This window comes from Mobula hypostoma, chromosome 13 (genome assembly GCF_963921235.1).
Source record: "Mobula hypostoma chromosome 13, sMobHyp1.1, whole genome shotgun sequence".
NCBI classification, from domain to species: domain Eukaryota; kingdom Metazoa; phylum Chordata; class Chondrichthyes; order Myliobatiformes; family Myliobatidae; genus Mobula; species Mobula hypostoma.
In genome coordinates this window covers 94,487,801-94,510,546 of record NC_086109.1, presented here as the reverse complement: position 1 = coordinate 94,510,546, position 22,746 = coordinate 94,487,801, and the positions used below count along the sequence as shown (strand labels likewise).

Sequence of the window (22,746 nt, the reverse complement as noted above, 5' to 3'; positions counted from 1 at the left end):
ATCGTATTTCAGGGTTCAGTCAGGCAGCATGTAGGAGCTTGTACATGAATAATTTTTGCATGGTTGTCCAGTGGCTCTTACCACATCCTAACAGGACATTGGATGGAGACATGATTGGTTTTGAGTGAACCATTCTACATTCAAGTCCTTTGTTAAACTGTGGAGAGCAATTCCTGAATTTGTGCTATAAGGGTTAGTGCAGTTTTAAAAAAAATTACTCCCAGTCATGTTTGTTGAATTTGATAATTTAAAAAAATAATCCAGATAAAAAAAACACTCAACAATCATGCGCTGTTGTTTGTCCCTATCACACATTACAAAATGTGCCATTAAGGCTGTAATTGAGTGTAGTAGAAATTTGTCTCCTAAATCACCAAACATTTGCATCTAGGAGGATTGATTAGGTTCAAGAAAGAGGTCATAGGCCTGAAATCAGCATCCACAACAACTTCAGAAAAAATACGACCAATGTGCATGACTACTTAATAAGTACAGGTGTTTGAAAGTGCTTGTAACTGGAGTTGATGTGTTGTATTAGTTTTCTTTTGATGCTAATTGAGGGTACCAAATATTCTGGAAAACAACAACAGCCTTGTGTGTAAAACTTTAATACTTGATGTAAAATAAGGAAAGATTGCCTTTAAAGACTAATGTGTCAATTTGAGGATTATTTTTGTTGATGTTTCTTTGAGGATAAAAGTCAAATCTTCAAAACCTAAAATTGGGAATCTTAGGAATGAATAACATTTGCAATCTTGTGAAGAAGCAGGATTTGTTATCATTTGGAAAGAGTGTGGAGGATAATCACCTGGATTGAATACTTTTGGAAATATGGACAGATTAGATAGGCTGGTCTTGTTTTCCCTAGAGCAAAGGTTAAGGGGAACCTGACAGAAACATAAAATTGAAAGACATAAATAGAGCACAAAATCAATTTTTATCCCACAATAAGACTATCCAAAATTTAGTTTTAAGGTTAGAGGTAAGGGATTTAAAGGGCAGTGTTAAGGGTGTGTTTTTACATGGAATAGTTGATATCTAGAATACACTACCAGAGCAGATCACTTTATTAGGTACACTTTGTTAATTCAAATATCTAATCAGCCAATCATGTGGCAGCAACTCAATGCATAAGAGCATGTAGATAAGATCAAGAGACAAACGAGAGGAAGTCTGCAGATGCTAGAAATCTGTACACAGCACACAAAATGCAGGAGGAACTCAGCAGGCCAGGCAGCATCTATGGGTAAAAAGTACAGTCAACATTTCAGGCCGAGACCCTTCAGTTGTTGTTCAGACCAAACATCAGATAGGGAAGAAATATGATCTAAGTGACTTTGACCATGGTGTGATTGTTGGTGTCGGACAGGGTGATTTGAGTATCTCAAACTGATGATTTTCACATGCAAGTCTCCAGAGTTTACAGAGAATGGTGCAAAAAAAGAAATTCAGTAAGCAGTGTTTTTGTGGGTGAAAACACCTTGTTAATGAGGGAGGTCAGAGGAGAATGACCAAACTGGTTCATGCTGACAGGAAGGTGACAGTAACTCAAATAACCACGTGTTACAACAATGGTGTATAGAAGAGCATCTCTGAACACACATGTCGAAACTTGAAGTGGATAGGCTACAGTAGCATGCAGCATGAACTCCAGTACTAATAAAGTAGTTGCTGAGTGTATTTTTAAGGGGCATTTGGATAAATATTTAAATAGGCAACGTATGCAAGGGAACAGTCCCAATGCAGGCGGAAAGGTCAGCATAGGAAATGGGTCCTTCTGTTTGTAACACTTGTACAAATCAGACTGTATAGCTCTAACATTTTACAGAATGTAATACAATGGGGAAATATAAATGCAAAAGCAATTTGCTACACAATTGAAATAAAACAATGTTCGTACCGAGCAGTTTCTTTGGAGAGGAAAAACATCTAATTTTTCAGAGCAGCGACAATTTAGAACATTATCCAGACATCCCACATCTCCCGGAAGTTCCGGGAGTCTCCTGCATATTGATAGTGGCTCCCTGACGCCCAAAAATTATATAGAATATCCTGGAAATCGATTTTTTTGAGAGGGAGAGCGAGCATCCTGATTGGTCTCTCTTCGTGCTAAGAGTGGTCCCCAACCACCGGGCCGTGAGGAAACGATATGATTTGGCAATATGAAACGATATGAGTCAGCTGCACCTTTCCTCATTCCCTGTCATGCCCACTGTTGAATTTGAACACACACGAGGTCATTACACACGCGTCATCCATGGCAACACGGGAAGAAGATCAACTCCTTGAGCTTGCAAATGACGGCGGGCTGAAAAGTATGTTTGACATAACATCTCTGCCGGCATTCTGGATCAAAGTCAAGGCTGAATATACTTCATACTTTATTGTCGCCAAACAATTGATACTAGAACGTACAATCATCACAGCGATATTTGATTCTGCGCTTCCCGCTCCCTGGATTACAAATATTAAATGTTAAAAATAGTAAAAATTAGTAGATATTAAAAATTTTAAGTATAAATCATAAATAGAAAATAGAAAAATGGAAAGTAAGGTAGTGCAAAAATACCGAGAGGCAGGTCCGGATATTTGGAGGGTACAGCCCAGATCCGGGTCAGGATCCGTTCAGCAGTCTTATCACAGTTGGAAAGAAGCTGTTCCCAAATCTGGCTGTACGAGTCTTCAAGCTCCTGAGCCTTCTCCCAGAGGGAAGAGGGACGAAAAGTGTGTTGGCTGGGTGGGCTGTGTCCTTGATTATCCTGGCAGCACTGCTCCAACAGCGTGCGATGTAAAGTGAGTCCACAGACGGAAGATTGGTTTGTGTAATGTGCTGTGCCATGTTCACGATCTTCTGCAGCTTCTTTTGGTCATGGACATGACAACTTCCATACCAGGTTGTGATGCACCCCAGAAGAATGCTTTCTACGGTGTATCTATAAAAATTAGTGAGGGTTTTAGGGAACAGGCCAAATTTCTTTAGTTTTCTCAGGAAGTAAAGGCGCTGGTGGGTCTTCTTGGCAGTGGACTCTGCTTGGTTGGACCAAGTCAGGTCATTTGTGATATTGACCCCGAGGAACTTAAAGCTTTTGACCTGTTCCACTTGTGTACCACCGATGTAAATTGGGTCGTGTGGTCCGCTACTCCTTCTGAAGTCAACAACCAATTCCTTCGTCTTGCTGACATTGAGGGATAGGTTATTGTCTTCGCACCATGCCATCAGGTTTTTAATTTCCTCTCTGTACTCAAACTTATCATTACCCAAGTTACGGCCTACAATTGTTGTGTCATCAGCAAACTTATATATTGAGTTCGGTGGAAACTTGGCTACACAAACATGGGTGTACAGTGAGTACAGCAGGGGGCTGAGTACACAGCCTTGTGGGGCACCGGTGCTCAGAGTGATTGTAGAGGAGAGCTTGTCCCCTGTTTTTACCCATATAGCCACAGAAGCACTGAAGACATTGCTTCCATTTCCAACATATCGCTGCGAAGCGGAGTTTTCTGCAATGAATGCAATGAAAACTAAATTGTGGAATAGACTGGACACAAGGAACCTCCTTCGGGTATTGCTGTTTCCCATCACCCCTCGATGGGACCATCTTCTTGCAGGGAAACAAGCCCAGGCCTCCCAATGATTCGGCGATATTGGTGTGTTGCAATGATTTTATATGTTCATACGAGGAAAATATGTGCTGTGTGTTTAATATCCAAATGTTACTTAAAATGTTATGATGCTATTGACTTATCACTATATTCATTGACGAAAATATGCGCTGTGTGTTTAATATTAAATTCGTTAGATAAACCCTTTTAGAAACGAAATTGAGTGTATTAGCCACTTATAACTAACTTACAGTTGACTTATCACCTATATTCCGGTCGTGATTAACACCACCACTCCCGGTCAGCCGGTCTGCAAGAATATTGTCAATATTAAACCAGTCCGCAGTGCAAAAAAGGTTGGGGTCCCCTGCTAAGTAGCCCTATCAGTTTTCTCTGTGGGCGGGCTTTACAGTCGACCTCAAAAATAATGACAGTGTTGCTCGCTGCACTGTTTCCAACAGTGACTTTTCTATTGCCCATGGTGGGTTAAAATGTAAAAGACATGTTGAGGTGAGTTTAGCAGGTGTAATTTGTTCATTAGCATAGCTAACGTTATTTAAACTAGCTGGCTGGCTGCTAAGGAGCTACGCTATTGATGTCCTACATGATGAGGCCAAACTCCCTGTGGACTTGCTTAAAATTGTAATAGAATAAACATGATAATATAATATAAGTACATATTTTAATGTCACATTTTCTGCATATACCCAACTTGGTTTACAGATTAGACAAAATCACTAAACAAAGTATTACATACACCCTTGGAGGTCGATGGGGGGAGTGATATGGGGTTGCGGGGGGCAGGGGTGCTACTTCCCTGAAATGAGATTTTGCAAGATGGGATGTCTGCATTATCTCTTTCTCAAAAGATGTTGCCTGATGTGAATGTATTCGGCATTCAGTTTTAAATCTAAATGTGAATATTGTTTAACTTGTGTATTCTAAATTAACAGGAAATTATAAACCTGAAGCAAGGTGGTGATAAAGTTGCTCTAGTGTCAAATTGCAATGAATTATTTTGTTCCTATTTTGGGAACTTAATTTAGGTTTGGTTGTTGTTCCTCTCTGTGCCTTGTGGTGCATTGGGTGGTAACAGTGCCATTTCTTTAGCATGTTTTTTTGCATTTCTTGAGGCCGAATTGCTAGCTCCACACCCGACCCAGCATGGATGGAAAGCATGCAAGGAGCTGGCCTGGCTGGAATCCAACTCGGGACCACTCGCCCCAAAGTCTGGTGCGGATGCCACTACATCACCAGCCGGCTAATTTAGGTTTTACTACAGTGGAATTGCATGGTGTCAATATTACACTGAATTGACTGAATATGGCATTCATTTCTGGAAACCAAGGTCCTGGTATTTTTGTCCTTTGTCAAGGTGTCTGAAAGTGAATTTTGGTCTAAATGAAGGCTTGTATTTTTCCCTGACTGAAATGTTCATTTCCCAACTAGATTGCTGGGATGTGCCATTGATCCGTGCTAGAATTGATGTTTTAATTATAAAGTTAGAAATGAGAGTTGACATGTTGATACGTACTCCCTCAGATGCCAATGGTGAACTCTTTTCCTTGTGCTTTCTGTTCTTTGTCTTTTTTGATCAGGTTTAAAGTCCTGGTGGTTATTACTATAGCCATGCACCAATCTCTCATAATTTGATTTATTTGAGACGGAATTCAACAATAGTCTTTCTGCTTGGCTGTTGATACAGGTATAATTCTTAGGCTTCCAAGTACAGGGACCGTTATAGGAGTACATATAACATTACAGCACAGTTTAAAGACCAGCAAATCCTGTGAGTGTGGTGAAAGGGTGCAGAACATTGAACACGTCCTGTGCAACTGCCCACTCTCACCTGATTTAGCTGACGCTGACCTGCTTAACATCAACCAAACAACACTAGTGTGGCTGGCTGTCTAGTGTGACAAGCTATGAATGAATGAGCACAGTACAGGCCCTTTGACCCAATGTTGTGGAAACCTTTTAACCTTTCTGCAAGATCAATGAATCTCTCCATTTTTCTTTCATCGATGTGCCTATCTAAGAGTTTTAAATGTCCCTAATGTATCTGTCTCTACCCCTGATAGCGTGTTCCCTGCACCCACCACTGTTTTAAAAATCTTAACTCTGACATCCACCCTTATACTTTCCAATTACCTTAAAATTATGTCCCCTTGTATTAGCCAGTTCCACTTTTGGCGGGGGGGGGGGGGGGAATCTGTCGGTCTGCTTGATCTACGCACCTTATCATGTACAGTTCTATTAAGTCACCTCTCATCCTCCTTCGCTCCAAGAAGCGAGACTAAAAGGGTCCCGACTGAGGATGTAGGACAAAGTGGTGTTTAGCTTACTTGCCTCAGCGCTGAACTAACTACATCAGCACTCACCTCTGCAGTGGACTGGCTTCATGTCTGTGCCCTGTAGCCAATGGGCTCCTAGACTGGCTGCAGCACTGAACTGGCCCTGTGCCCGCAGACTCTGCGGTTATTTGTTTACTTTCTTATGTTTGAACAATTTGTTCTTTTTCACATACTTGGTGTTTGACGGTCTTTCTGTGAGTTTTTAAAAATGTGTTCTGTTTTGTTTTGTGGCTGCCTGCAAGATGAATCTCAAAGTTGTATGTAGTATACATACTTCGATAATGTAATTTGAACTTTGAACTCTTTAAAGGTTCTACATTCTTCCTATAATGAGGTGACCAGAACTGATACCGTGTCAGACGAGTTCTGAACTTGCTGATCAATTTTGTAAGCTCATGTGTCTCCTTCCATTACAATCCAGTGTCCAGTGGGGAACTCCAATTTTGCTAAGATTAGCAGATGACACTGGGGAATCATTTCTTGGATTGTGGTCCACAACCTGTGTTCTAATGGGGATTATAGAGTTTTGGATTGGGAATCAAAGGGGAAAATAACATTTATTAGGACAAGTTCTTCTGTTGTCTTGAGTTCTCAGTTACCTGTGTTCTAGACCTCCCTTTCTCCCAGCATTACCTAGGCCCCAAACATCTGGAACAGATCTCCCCCAGCACAAGTAGCTGACCAGTCAGAGGCACCAATGTGTTTGATGTTAAACAATTTGTATTGGCTTCTGCTGGATTAGTCAATTTGAAAACTGGGCAATTTTAGAAACTTGATCTGTCCTGTTGGATTCCATAAGGAGTTCCAGAGTAAGACAGCGTGGGAAAAAGTCCCTCTGGCCCATCTAGTCTATGCTGCCCCCCAGCATCTTCCTTGTTAGTTCCAATAGCTTGAATTTGTCCCATTACCTCCAAGCCCCTCCCTTCCATATACCTATCCAAATACCTCATAAATGTTGCAACTGTACTTGCCACAACCGTTTTCTCTGGCAGCACATTGAATGTACTCACTACCCCTGTTAAATTGTTATCTCTTGGGTCTCTTGTACCTGTGCTCTAGTTTTGGACCCCTCCAACCCTGGGGGAAAGACTGACCTTATCCATACCCCTCATTTTCCTACACTCCAGGAAAGAATGATCTGATGTGGCCAACCTCTGTAACTTGGGCTGTTTAGATCAGGCAGCATCCTCGTCTATCTCTTCTGCACACTCCACCTCTCCAGCTTGACGATATATTTCATATAATAGGACACCAAAACTGTACGTCACATTCCAAGTATGGTCTCACCAGAAACTTGTACAACTGCCACAAAATATTCCTACTCATAACTCAGCCCTTACTGAAGGCCAGCACGCAAAATGCTGTTACCACAGCCTGCTTGCATGGCTGCTTTCAGTGAATGTGCACTTGTATTCTCCGGTCTCTTTGTTCCACACCACTTGTCAATGTTCTGCCACTCACTGTAAATGTCCTATCCTTGTTTTACTGTTCAAAATGCATCACCTCTAAGTTGAGGTTCATTTGGCATTCCTCAGCCCATTTCCAAAACAGATCAACATCTCTTTGCAATTCATTGCCACCTGCTTCACTATCAACAAAACTCACTCATATAGTATCATCAGTGAACTTGCTAATTACGCCATGTCCATTCACTTCTAAATTATTTGTATACACAAGAGGTCCCAACACTGATTGCTGAGGCGCCCCACTAGTTACAAGCCTCCAGTTGGAGAATTAACTTTCAACCATCAACCTGTTGAGCCAGGTCTGAATCCACCCTACTCCGATATTTCAGTTGCCATCTATTTTAGTTGGTCTTTAATACTAAAATCTGTATTTCAAAAAAGCTGGCTTTGTATACCTAGAGGGTTTTGTACATCTGGAGGGAAATAGAGTACAGGGATTCGTAGTGTGAAATTATTCTTTTGCTACACTATGGTTATGGGCATTGAATTTTCTAAAGACTTTAACATCAAACATTGGGTTAATGTAATTTTAGTTTCACCCTTCAAGATGTTTGAATCCTGATTTGGACAGTGTGGTTTGATCTGAGTTCCTGATGTGTGATATATCTGCCATTTTCTTGCCTTCTATTTTTGTGAAGGAGGAGGCTCATTTGAAAAAACTTAGATAATCTTCCTTAGTAGATACCTGTTTTATTTTATTTGTGAGTTATGTAAATGTTTTGCAGCGCCACTAAAGCCAGATGAAGTTTATGAAGTGATCTGAGGAACAATGTGACTGTGAAATCAGCTTGCTTATTTGTATAGCACAGGGGTTCTCAGAGAAATTGTGTATCTGAATTTTAAGTAAGTTTTTGACGTCAGATGATCTTGAAGGAGGGAATATCATCAAACTGAAAGACTGTCGGGGGTATTAAAGTTCCAAAGGGCCTTTAATAAAGTGAAATGTTATGTTCTAATGAAAGAAGCCGGAGCCTTCTGGGGAACTGCTTCAACAATTACAAACAGATGCTTGGATAGAAATATTCTGAGTGTAATTTGCCATCTGATAAAATGAATATATTGTACTTCATGAGTAAAATGGATATGGTATTTAAAAAGGGAAGATTCTGTTGATTTTAACAGGAATAAATTCAATCAAGCAACCAGTTTGTAATTTGTGTGTATTAAGGGAGTGGATTTAGGAGCTGTAGCAGGTTTTAAACAGCTTCTTAATCCAAATTTTTTATAGGAATGGAAATGCCTATCAGCAATTGTAAATGTTCCTTAAGTCAAGTGAACTTGCAGTGGAAAGCATAGGCCCAGTTTAATTCTAGCCAAAATGTTTATCTTCACCATTCCTTGCTGGGGCACTGTACACTAGTTAATATTGGCAGTAATATAAATTGTAAATTGTTGAATTGTTTCATCTAAAGGTAGTGACTAAGTGAAGAATCTACACTGAGTTGGCACTTTATTAGTTACCTTGTTAGTGCAATAAGCCAATCATGAGGCAGCAACTCCATTTATAAAGCTTACAGATATGGTCAAGAGGTTCAGTTGTTCAGAGCAAATATCAGAATGGGGGAAGAAATGTCATTAAGTGACTTTGACTGTGGAATGATTTTCGGTGCTGGAGGGTGATTTGAGTATCTCAAGCTACTGATCTCCTGAGATTTTCATGCACAACAGTCTCTCTAGAGTTTATAGACAATGCAGAACGTCCAGTGTATGGCAGTTTTGTGGCAATGAGGTTATCTATTAATGAGGGGGGTTAGAAGAAAATGGTCAGAGTAGTTCGAACTGGTAGGGAGGTAACAGTAACTCACATGAGCACACGTTACAATAATGGTGTGCAGGTGGGCAACTCTGGACGCAGAACATGTGGATCCTTGAAGTGGATGGGCTACAGCAGCAGAAGACCCCCATCAGGTTCCACTCCTGTACCTTATAAAGTGGGTACTGAGTACATTGAAAGTTTGAGTTTCTAAATGTGGGAGAATTAAGAAAGTAAGTTCCGATCCCAAGTTCCAGTGAATGGAAGTTGTAACTCTGTAAAGACCAAGAATTAAATGTCAGTCTGCAAATTCTGATCTTTGAGAATGACACCATCATGAAAATTCAAGAATGATGTCTGACAGGGTTAGTATAATTAAACTTTGTGGCAATGAACTTCATCTTGAGTTAGAAAGATAGTTGGCCGTCTTTTGAAAAAACTCTAATCAAACAAATTCACCTGATTAGATTTGGGAATGTTGCATGTTGAGAAGTTAAATAAGTAATTTCTTCATAAGTTTACCAATTTTTTTTCTCTCTCATTAAGGTTAAATTTCAAAATAATGTAACAGAGCAGTTGTCGGTGATCCATCGGTTACAAGGTAAGAACCGTTTGGCCAACAGTAAATTTTAAGATTTTATTTGACTAGTTTGTAATCCATAACTAATATGCTTAGAAAAAATAATATACTAACAATATTCCCAGTGGTATAGTGACTAGTAGCTTTATGTCACAAAAATATAAATAAGCAATTATCTTTAAAGAGAGCCTGCTGGTGTCAGTTAAATTATCAGTTTTTTTTCTGGAAGGTTAATGAGATTATTGTCCTTTAGGGAGGGAAATGTACTTGAAGTACACTGCTTAACTTGAACTGTCCTATAGATGACACCAGAATTACAATAACATAAGATTCTGCAGGTGCTGGAAATACAGATTAATAGACACAAAGTGCTGGAGGAACTCAGCAGGTCAGGCAGCATTTATGGAGAGGAATAAACAGTCAGCATTTTGGACTGAGACTCTTCTTTTGGACAAAATTTTGTGTGGCCTGGAATTACAATAGTTGTCTTTTTTGGTGCCCCCTTGGCAGAAAATGCCACCTTATCTCAAAAGCATGGTTGGAATGGTTTTTTTAAAAAACCTTTTAACCTGTAGATTATGTCACTAATTTACATCAACACCCTTCACCTATTGAATGTGAACAATATCATATTTTTCTACATTACACTCCATGGTTAGATCGTTGTCCACTTATCTATATGTTCCTTTGCAGCTTTCCTTTCTCCTCACAACTTAATGTCCTACCTATTGTGTGAACAGCAAGTTTAACGTCCCTTTAGAGCCTTCATTTCTCATTTGTATCAATTGTAAAATGTTGAGACCCCATTACCACACTGGGGTCTGATGCACCACACATTATGTCTTGGCAACCAGAAAGAAAATGCATTTATTCCTGCTGTTTTGTTAGCTAGCTAATTCTCTATCCACATCAATCATGAATTTTTATTTTCCTTATTAATGGTATTAATCAAATGCCTTCTGGAAATCTAAGTACTCTAAGATTGGTCAGATAGGATCTGTTCTTGACAAAGCCATACTGACCATCTCTGATCAGTTTCAACCTTTCTAAGTGGTTATTAATTCTGTTCTGAGAATTTTTTCCTAATAATTTCCTTGCTACTGCTGTTGGGGTGACAGATCTGCAATTGCCACTCTTTTCTTTGCTGTCCTTCTTGAGGGGGTATGTTTGCTAAGCTCAGGTCATCTGTAACCTCACGTGGCCATCAAAAGATTTAAAAATGGCAGTCACAAGCTACTATTCTCTTTGCTTGTCTCTCCCAGCAACCTGGGATAAATCTTGTTGCGATTTATCAGCCTTTAAGCATACAGTGTACCAGCTCTTTATTTGGTAATTTGCACTAGAATTTAACCTCTCCCTTTGCTGAATCTTCCCACTACAAAATCAGTTTCATGTGTGAATACTGATGAAAAGTAAACACTTAGAGCTCCATCTGTACCTTCTGTCTCCACACAGATTGCACATTCTCCTTCATGGTCCTTGCTCCTTACTTAGTTATTCTAAAGCCCCTATACTTGTAAAATACTTTTGGATTTATCTGGAACATTTTCACCATATTTTGACTTTTCTTTGCCTTACTAATTTCCTTTATGTGCCTCCCTTTTTTTTATTACTCTTGTGCCTCCCCTGTCTTTGGTTGTCTATATCTTTTCAGTTACTAATCCAACCCTCAAGACTATTGATCATCTTCCACTAGCTTTGGTTCAGTGACTTGTCCACTTCAGTTGAGGGAAACAAAACCCCAGGTTTGGTCATGTCATATCCCGTGTGATCCTGCTCTAGAATGTTGGAGACCCCTGAGTATTACCTACACCACCCTTTCAAATGTATATCTGTGTGGTGCCATGAGAGAACATTATTTTTGAAAGAGAAAAATTTGAAGTTCAAGTTTATTGTCACCTGACTGTATATGTATACAATCAAATGAAATAATGTTCCTCTGGACAACAGTGCGCCCACAAAACATGCATCACACACAGTACATAAAATAAAACATTACCACAAGTAAATTATTAAAATATAATTCAAAATGTATTTAGTGTGCAGAACATGTAAACAGTACAGTAAACAGCTCACTGTCCTAATGACAAGATCTTTGTGGTGGCAGAGCATTGAATAAAATAGGATTATTTTGTACAACACATAGTATAGGAGAAACTCAGCTGATCAGGCAGCATCTATGGAGAGGAATAATATTTTTTCATGGTCCATCTCCTATCAGGTTCCTTCTTCAGCTCTTTACCTCTTCCACCTTTCACCTCCCAGCTTCTCACTTCATCTCCCTCTCCCACCCACCCACCTTTGCCCTCATCTGGTCTCGCCTTTCACCTGCCAGCTTGTACTCACCTTATTCTGACTTCTGACTTCTGACTCCTTCATTTCCAGTCCTGATAAAGAGTCAACCAATGCTGCCTGATATGCTGAGTTCCTCCATAATGTTTCAAGGGATTATTTTGTATCTCCCTTACTATCGTGCCTGACGCCGGCCCCCGAGGCCTGAGTCGATGTAGTAGCAGTCCCTTATTATGTGATATATTCCAGATTGCTTCCACTTTTACTGGACTGCCAGAATTGATAGTTACTGCAATAAAGATGTACTCTACAAATATAAGTTTCTTCATTCTCAAAGAGGTTCTATAGATGCTAGAAATCTCGAGTAAGAGACAAAATGCTGGAGGAACTCTGCAAGTCAGGCAACACAAAGGAGAGGAATAAATAGCTGTTCGGGCTGAGACACTTCATTAGAACTGAGTTGAGGTGTCTCGGCTCAATGTTGACTATTTATTCCCCTCATTAGAAGCTGCCTGACTTGAGTTTCATCATTTTGTTGGATTTCCACATACTAGTGGTTTCTTGTTATACTCTTTCCCTGTGTGGAAACTTTCGGTCCATTCCATTCAAACTTATTTTAACTTGAATTAGAAATTTTTTCCAGTACTGATGGAGGATCTCAGATGTGAAATGCTAATGGTTTCTCCTTCCACTGATGCTTAACCACCCCCAGCCTGCCGAGTGTTTCCAGCACTTGCTGTTCTTAAAATATTGTAGTCCACTCACATATTGTGTCCATTCACACCTGCAATACATGGTAGCAACTATCATTCCACAAGATTTGATTGCTTTTCACATTCATGAGCCGCCGATGCATGTGGAAACATTTACTAGGGCTAAAAGTGCTATATGTGTGTTCTCTTACTTTCATTTGACGAATATTTTTCTTGTGGTAATATAACTGATATGATATATCCATGCAGAGAGGATTTCTGCTCCTGCTCTGGAAGGTTTGGGATGGAACATGGAATAATAGCAAAGCAAGTGAGGAGTAAGAATCGTGTAGAACAATGTTTCCCAAACTGGGGTCCATGGCATAAATAAGGTTGGGAACTCCTGGTGAGGAAAATAGATCAGAGAGATGGGTGGGGAAGCATGAGGGGGCTGGGAGGTGTAATTGAGTTTAATTTAATTGAGGAGTCTCACTTAATTAAGAAGCTCGGAGCATAGATCAGCCCATGGTCTAATATTGCTATCACAGGAACATAGTTGAAGGAAGGGCAGCTCCATCTCTACGGCTATAAAAGTTTTAGGTGTGACAGAAGGAGTACAAAAGGAGAGAGTGTTATGCTGCTGCTCTGGGAAGTCATAGGAAGAAAAGTAAGATTGGTGGGCTTGAGATTCTTTCTGAAAGAGATTTTGTATAGCTGTTAGCCACTTGTAGAGGTTTGTAAAATTGCGGGCTGATTATCTGGTGCTGGTTATTTGGAGCAAGCTGCCATAGAAAATGGTAGAGGTAGAGGCAGATACAATTAGTACTTACAAGATATTAGGACAGAAGAGGAGGGGATGCAATGCAGGAAAATGTCATTAGCATAAATAGGCAATGCAGTCAGCATGAATGATTTGGGCCGAAGGACCTTATTCTGAGCTGTACATCTGTGATCAATGCAGTATATATAATCCATCTAAAGTGTATTTCTCTGTGACAGAGCAACTCACCGAGTTACGACAAGAGTTCATTAAGCAGGATGAACAGCTTCAGGAGTACCGGAGAAATTCCACAACCTTGGAGAAGAAATTAGAATATGAGAGGTAAAATCTTGATGTTTCTCTCATCCTTCGACACAGAATTGACAATTGAAATTGAGCTGTCTAAATTAAATGAAAATAGTTGAAGTGACCCTTCAAATCATATGAGATTCTGAAGATGCTAGAAATCCAGAGTAACACACAGAAAATGCTAGTTAAACTCAGCAAGTCAGACAGCATCAGATATTGGTTTTTACCCAAAACATTGACTCCTCATCCCTTTCCATAGTTGATTAACAGGGTTTGCGAGAACTGCTTAGAGGATCACCGGTGTCTCTTCCACCCATCTGCTTTGCAGAGCCCTTGGTATCGTCAAAGATCATTCCCCTCCGTTCCATAATCTCTTTGACACGATACCATCAGGCAGGAGGCACCTTAGCATGAGGACAAAGACTGTTAGTATGGGAAACAGCTTTTTCCGCTAGGCCATGTGATGACTGAACTCCCTGCCACCACCCAGTCCTCATCACTTATGAAGAGCCTGTGGCATTATACTGTTTATTTTTTAACTTGTGTCATAAATGCACCTTGTATAAATGTCAATCTTCTGGAATATATTTTATTATCTGTTAAATTTGTGGTAATATTTTGTCTTGTGTATGAGTTATACAGTGCCTTGTAAAAATATTCAAGAGTATTGCAACCAGAGATTTTGATTAATTTAACTGAGAATTTTTATTTGTGAATCACATCTTCCTTTTATCAGAGCCCAGAAAACAGGGAAAATTGTTAAGCATGAAGTATTCATCCCCCTTTGCTCTGTACTTAGCTAAACCATCTCTCACAGCTATTACCGTCAGTAAACACGAGGAAATCTGCAGATGCTGGAATTTAAAGCAACACGCATAAAAGTTGTTGGTGAATGCAGCATCTATAGGAAGAGGTACAGTCGAAGTCTCGGCCCGAAATGTCAACTGTACCTATTACCGTCAGTAGTCTTTTTAGACAAGTCTTTATCAGCTTTGCACAACATGATGGAGCAAGATTTGCCCGGTCCTCCTTGCAAAATTGCTTAAGCTGTGCCAGGTTATCTGGGGAGTGGTGGTGGACAGCGATCTTGAGGTCTTGCCGGAGATGTTCTTTTGGGTTAAGGTCAGGGGTCTGACTGGGCCACCCAAGGACATCAATTTTCTTCATTTAAAGCCACTCCATGGTTGCTCTGGCAGTGGGCTTTGGGTGATTGTCCTCCTGAAAGACAAACTTCCTCACCAGTTTATGCTCTGTGCCAGAGGCTAGCAGGTTTTTAATCCAAGATCTCTCTGTATTTCCAGCATTTGTCCTCCCATCAAACCTGACTAGATTTTCAGTCCCTGCTACTGAAAAGCATCCCCTTAGCATGATGCTACTCCCCCACACTTTGCAGTATTAGATTTATGCCATATGTACTGCTTGGTGTTGAGGCCAAAAAGTTCCACTTCAATCTCATCCAACCACAAGACCTTCTTTCATATCTTTACAGCATCTTCTAATTGATGCTTTGCAAAGTATTTACGGGCAAGGATATGCTTTTTTTTTAAGCCAGGGCTTCCTTGCTACTCTTCCATAAATACCTGTATTGTGCAAGGCCTTGGAAATTGTGGAGCCATACACTTCATCTCCTGATTTCTGCAGCTCACTCAGTGACTGTTGGCATCACAGCTGCTGCCTTCTCCTGTGACAAAGTTTAGGGTTTGAGGCAGTATGGCTTTGCTTTCATATTTTATCTACTTTTTCATGATGGACTGCACTGAGCTCCAACACATGTTCAGTGCCTTTAAAATGGATAAAAATATTATAACATTTTTTCTGGGGTAAATTGTGGTAAACTATCACTGCAAACAATGACGAGGCGAGTGAAGGCAAAGTGGACTTGAGGGTTGAGTCTTTCTGGTGCGATGCAAAGTTGGAGCATGAGATGTTTGTGATAGTGTTGACGTCACAGATGGAGTTGGAGTGAGTGATTCAGCGAGGAATCAAGGCGGATGAGTTTTGTTGCCCGTACTGGGAGTGAGGTCAAATCTATCTAAGCACTAAGCTGATTTGAAAAGGTCAAATGACTTTGGGCTGGATGGCCAAGAGCATATCACTGCGGCAGGGCCCGGGTCCTAGTGCGTGGCATGATCCGGTGATTGGATTGAGTCAGTAGTGAAGAAGGCAAATGCAATGTTGGCATTCATTTCTAGAGGAATAGAGTATAGGAGCAGGGATGTGATGTTGAGGCTCTATAAGGCGCTGGTGAGACCTCACTTGGAGTACTGTGGGCAGTTTTGGTCTCCTTATTTAAGAAAGGATGTGCTGACGTTGGAGAGAGTACAGAGAAGATTCACTGGAATGATTCCGGGAATGAGAAGGTTAACATATGAGGAACGTTTGTCCGCTCTTGGACTGTATTCCTTGGAGTTTAGAAGAATGAGGGGAGACCTCATAGAAACATTTCGAATGTTAAAAGGCATGGACAGAGTGGATGTGGCAAAATTGTTTCCCATGATGGGGGAGTCTAGTACGAGAGGGCATGACTTCAGGATTGAAGGGCGCCCATTTAGAACAGAAATGTGAAGAAATTTTTTTAGTCAGAGGGTGGTGAATCTATGGAATTTGTTGCCACGGGCAGCAGTGGAGGCCAAGTCATTGGGTGTATTTAAGGCAGAGATTGATAGGTATCTGAGTAGCCAGGGCATCAAAGGTAATGGTGAGAAGGCGGGGCAGTGGGACTAAATAGGATAAAATGGATCAGCTCATGATAAAATGGCGGAGCAGACTCGATGGGCCGAATGGCCTACTTCTGCTCCTTTGTCTTATGGTCTCATGGTCTTATGGTCTTAAACACTGGCCCAGATAGACTGGAATGTCGGGACCGGAGGCGAGGGTTGGGCTGATTCCACTCAGTCTTCCGCAGTGTTCACTCTACTCTCTGTAGTGCTGTCTGAGACTGCTCCAACTGCTATGCACTTTGTATCTGTGAACTTCACTGCAATTTGCCCTGTTCTGTGATGAATTTTGATCAAGGCTATGGGCCTACTCCTGCTGCTCCGGGATTTGGGTCTCTGGGTTCAATTTAGTTCAGAGTGCTGTTGCTTGCTTTTATTGTTTGCAGGATTTGTGTTTTTTCCCTCTTTGTGCATTAGGTGTTGGTCTTTTTTAACTGGGTTCTTTTGGGTTTCTTGCTTGTGGCTGCCTGTAAGTGAACGAATCTCAAGGTTGTATAATTTATACATACTTGGATAATAAATGTACTTGGAATCATTTGAATCCTTTGTAAGCTTCCCCAGATTTGTGCTTTATTGTATTTTCTCTGACTTGTCATGAGTTATCTTTTGTCTTCATTTTGGTTTGGACTGTTGAAAATAGGACTGTTCGACCTTACAGAGGGTATTTACAGGTGCCCCCCGCTTCTCGAACGTTCACTTTATGAAACCTCGCTGTTACAAAAGACCTACATTAGTTACCTGTTTTCGCTAACAGGAGATGTTTTCGCTGTTACGAAAAAAGGCAGTGCGCGCCCTGAGCAGCCGCTCCTCCCCCAGAACGGCATTCTAGCCAGTATTGCTTAAACACGTGCCTGTGAGCAGCCGTTAGCAAGATGAGTTCTAATGTATCGGAAAAGTCTAAAAGAGCTCGTAAGGGTGTTACACTTAGCGTAAAACTAGGCATAATTAAGTGTTTCGATCGTGGTGAACGAAGTAAGGACAAAGTGAGCTTGGCTTGTGGAAGTTGCCGAAGATGATGTTGAAGTGGCTTTGGCATCCCATGGCCAAGAACTGATAGATGAAGAGCTGATGCAATTGGAAGAGGAAAGGATAACAATCGAAACCGAATGCAGTAGCGAACGGACTGAAAGTAAAGTCATCCAGGAACTGAACGTGAAGCAGCTGCGTGAGATTTTCGCTGCAATTGACAACAATGATTGCAGAAAAGTACGACTTTAATTTTGAAAGGTTTAGGGCATATTTGCAGGATGGTTTGAGTGCTTACAAAGAACTGTATGATAGAAAAATGTGCGAGGCTAAGCAGTCAAGCACACTGTCGTTTTTCAAACCTTCCACACCAGCCACAGCAGACGACGAACCTCGACCTTCGACATCGAGGCAGGCAGACAGAGAAGATAATGACCTGCCTGCCCTGATGGAAACAGATGATGATGAAATGACACCCCAATGTCCCACCACCCCAACCCCCGGGCCATGGACGGATACATTGCTGCGGAGAATGCAGTGGTAGCCGGGACACACCCAGCACATCTTTAAGAAGAAAGTTGAAATAAACAAGCTAATTAATTAGATGCCGCCCGGCACGTAAATGTCGGCCCAGATTGAGGCAATTGCCGATTGCGTCGCAATCTAATGAATTAGCTTGTTTATTTCGGCTTTTTTCTTAAAGGTGTGCTGGGTGTGACCCGGCTACCGCTGCATCCCTGCATGCTTCGTGGATCGGTATCGGTCGGCGACCTGGAGGGTGGGGGCCACTGCACCACCCCAACCTCTGATGACCCAGCCTGTCTTCCCAATTCCGTTAAGTGATACTACACTGTACATACATAATTTCTACCTTATATAGGCTGTGTATTTTTATGCGTTATTTGGTATGATTTGGCAGCTTCATAGCTTAAAGGTTACTGGAGAGAGTGTTTCTGCCGAGAGCATTTGCATGAGATTTTTGCTATGGAGAATAGTGCGGCAATGATTGTAGAAAAGTATTTCTACTTTATATAGGCTGTGTATTTATCATATCGTTCCTGTGTTTATTATATGTTACTGTTATTTTAGGTTTTATGTGTTATTTGGCTGATTTGGTAGGTTATTTTTTGGGTCTGCGAATGCTCACAAATTTTCCCCATATAAATAAATGGTAATTGCTTCTTCGCTTTACGACATTCCGGCTTACAAACTGTTTCATAGGAACGATCTACCTTCGGATGGCGGGGGAAACCTGTATTAATTCACTGAAAACAGTGTTCCTCCAATTTTCTACATCAACAAATTGGGTGAGGTGGTAAGGTGTTGTACAGTATAACATCTGAGCAAAGTTAGTAGTAATTACATAGTCATAGTCATACTTTATTGATCCTGGAGGAATTGGTTTTCGTTACAGTTGCACCATAAATAATAAATAGTAATAAAACCATAAATAGTTAAATAGTAATATGTAAATTATGCCAGGAAATAAGTCCAGGACCAGCCTATTGGCTGAGGGTGTCTGACCCTCCAAGGGAGGAGTTGTAAAGTTTGATGGCCACAGGCAGGAATGACTTCCTATGACGCTCTGTTTTGCATCTCGGTGGAATGAGTCTCTGGCTGAATGTACTCCTGTGCTCAACCAGCACATTATGTAGTGGATGGGAGACATTGTCCAAGATAGCATGCAACTTGGACAGCATCCTCTTTTCAGACACCACCGTGAGAGAGTCCAGTTCCATCCCCACAACATCACTGGCCTTATGAGTTTGTTGATTCTGTTGGTGTCTGCTACCCTCAGCCTGCTGCCCCAGCACACAACAGCAAACATGATAGCACTGGCCACCACAGACTTGTAGAACATCCTCAGCATCGTCTGGCAGATGTTAAAGGACCTCAGTCTCCTCAGGAAATAGAGACGACTCTGACCCTTCTTGTAGACAGCCTCAGTGTTCTTTGACCAGTCCAGTTTATTGTCAATTCATATCCCCAGGTATTTGTAATCCTCCACCATGTCCACGCTGACCCCCTGGATGGAAACAGGGGTGACCGGTACCTTAGCTCTCCTCAGGTCTACCACCAGCTCCTTAGTCTTTTTCACATGAAGCTGCAGATAATTCTGCTCACACCATGTGACAAAGTTTCCTACCGTAGCCCTGTACTCGGCCTCATCTCCCTTGCTGATGCATCTAACTATGGCAGAGTCATCAGAAAACTTCTGAAGATGTCAAGACTCTGTGCAGTAGTTGAAGTCCGAGGTGTAAATGGTGAAGAGAAAGGGAGACGAGACAGTCCCCTGTGGAGCCCCAGTGCTGCTGATCACTCTGTCAGACACACAGTGTTGCAAGCACACGTACTGTGGTCTGCCAGTCAGGTAATCAAGAATCCATGACACCAGGAAAGCATCCACCTGCATCGCTGTCAGCTTCTCCCCAGCAGAGCAGGGCGGATGGTGTTGAAAACACTGGAGAAGTCAAAAAACATGACCCTCACAGTGCTCGCTGGCTTGTCCAGGTGGGCGTAGACACGGTTCAGCAGGTATGACGATGGCATCCTCAACTCCTAGTCGGGGCTGGTAGGTGAACTGGAGGGGATCTAAATGTGGCCTGACCATAGGCCGGAGCAGCTCCAGAACAAGTCTCTCCAGAGTCTTCATGATGTGGGAGGTCAATGCCACCAGTCTGTAGTCATTGAGGCCGCTGGGGCACGGCGTCTTCGGCACAGGGACGAGGCAGGACATCTTCCACAGCACAGGATCCCTCTGGAACCTCAGGCTCAGGTTGAAGACATGGCGAAGTACTCCAAAGGGAATGAATACCTTTTCAGCCTCAATTTTGTTTTTTTAAGTAAATTGACAGGTTTTGGATTTTTTTCTTTTAATTTGACATGACACAATGTTTTGTAGATTAGCTCAAAAGAATACCAACTTCAATATATTTTAAGCTTAGAAAACAAGACAGGAAAATATGAAAATAATTGTGGGCGCTGAATACATTTTCATGGTACCCATATGTACTGTTTATTATTTTATTTCGTGATACAATGTGGGTAGGCTCTTCGAACCTTATCACCCCAGCAAACTCAACTAACCCTAACCTAATCATGGGCCAATTTACAATGATCAGTTATCCTACCCAGTATGCCTTTTAGACTGTGGGAGGAAACAGGAGGACCCGGAGGCTTTCCACTCTTCAGAATGGCACCAGAATTGTGCAGATTTCAATATTTTTGAAGTAAATGGGCCAGATGCAGTGATCAGAATCAAATTTGTATAAACATGTATTAGGAGTTTCTCTTTTAACTCTTTGAAATGCCCTTTTTGTTTCATTTAGTGTTAGTCTAGAGAGTTGGTTGCATTATTGTCCACGTGATTATTTGTCTTGTCAGCACCATAGCAGATTTCTAATTTGAGTTGCATTTATCCAGATTACCTGTCATTGTCTAATGTGAATTTATTCAAAGCTGCCAGCTGCTACATAGTCTTATATTGCCAGCATCTTTTTCAGTCTGCTATTTCAAATGGTTGCATAGCAACTAATGCTGTAATCTCATTCATGCAAAGCAGTGGAAAATACCAATTGCGAATCAATAACATTGATGTGACAATTCTTGTGCAGACAACCTGGAAATATTCACAAAATAAATGTGACACCCAATTTCTTTATGTTGGTACAGCCGTTGGATCTCTGAAAATTTAGTAAATAAAGAAGTAACATTTACAGTCTCTGCATTTTTAGGCAGTTATTGTGCAGCACCACACTATAGAATGCCAATAACCATTTTAGTGTCTTGTGAAATTTTGACGTCATCAAAAAATGTTAAACATTTTAAATGGACAATGAAGGGTCTCGAGCTGAAGCAGCGACTGTTTATTCCCTTCTATAGATGATGCCTGACCTGTGTTCCTCCAGCATTTTGAGTGTTGCTCAAGATTTACAGCATCGCAGAATCTCTTGTTTATTATTGTTTACAGTGTCACTTTGTTACCTTGTAATGATGTAAATACGGGAACGTTTCTCAGTGTTCCTTAACCTTAATTTGTCTCAACAGGGTTGTCAATGCATTACAACAAACGTAACAGAATATTGGGGAGGTTTGATTCCTTGTTCATATTATATCGAGGATTAAATTTGGTATTAAGAGATGAAGAACCCCTGTTAATATTATGCACAGCTTTCCAAGTAAGCAAACAGTTATGCTGGAACTTCTGGCTGCCTTCTGTGTTGAAAATAATCCCTCACCAGTTCCTGATTAAAACCCAGAAAATAAGGCCAGTCCTGGTCTCTACAAACAGAATTTACAGGAGCAGGTATTGTGTAATTCAACACACTGGGCAGTTTGCAAAAAAAAGTCAGGCAGTGTGAAAATGTTCCCCCAACACGTAAAGAGATCTGGGTTTCTAAACTTGTACTTCTGCATAAAATGGATTACTGAATTTAGTAAATAACTGAATTGCTGGCAACAATTCGTATAATCATTACAAATTCATAGGCTTTTACTTTTTCTCCCTCTGCAGACTGCCTGCCCCAAGTATCTCCATCATTCTGTCATTTCAGACTTCCAACCACTACACTATTTTGGACTTCAGCCTTGTTGCATTCTCTTCCCTATTTTTACTCATCTCCACCAGGACTCTTGCTTATTTATCATGTGTACATCAAAATTTGCATCTGTGTTAACCAACACACACAAGGATGTGCTGGGGCAGCCCACAAGTATCACCACATATTCAGGTGCCAACACAGCATGCTTAAATGTTTAGTAGAACACAACTGACAAAGCAAGGTCCATTCCTCTGTCCCAGCCACCACCAACACAGTCTTGCAACCAGTACAGGCTGTCTTTGGTCTCCAGTCTCAGAACTTGTGGACATTTGGGTCTCTGACTTCCCTAAATGTAATTACCAAGCCTGCACTACTCAATTTCATCTGGCTTCTTGTCTCCACCCATCATAAAACTTCCCCTACTTTGCTACCACTCCTCCTCCTCAATAACTTTAACAATGTTGGATTTCTAATTTTTCCTGATTCTGAAGTCCAGAAGCATTGACCACATTTTTCTCTGCAGTTGTGTATATTTACAGTATTTTCAACTTTTATTTATTTCCAGCACCTTCAGTTTCTTGGTTTAAGTGTGAAAGCATTTCCTTAGCTTTTGTCAACAGCATTGTTAAACTCAGTAGCTGTTCCTGATGATTATTTTCCTCCAAGTAACTTTGCCCTTGTAGTTTACGGTTCAAGCCGATAGATTACCAGTT

The 22,746-nt window shown here is 41.1% G+C and overlaps 1 protein-coding gene across 2 annotated transcripts in view; it reads left to right on the top strand.

Moving 5' to 3' along the window:
* Window positions 1-22,746, top strand: part of golm2 (golgi membrane protein 2) — a 92,343-nt gene that overhangs the window by 27,957 nt on the left and 41,640 nt on the right. For both annotated transcript variants that reach the window (XM_063066215.1, XM_063066216.1), the window contains exons 3-4: window positions 9,723-9,777; window positions 13,740-13,842. In XM_063066215.1, the coding sequence (XP_062922285.1) occupies window positions 9,723-9,777; window positions 13,740-13,842 (158 nt within the window). The remainder of the gene's footprint in view (window positions 1-9,722; window positions 9,778-13,739; window positions 13,843-22,746) is intronic.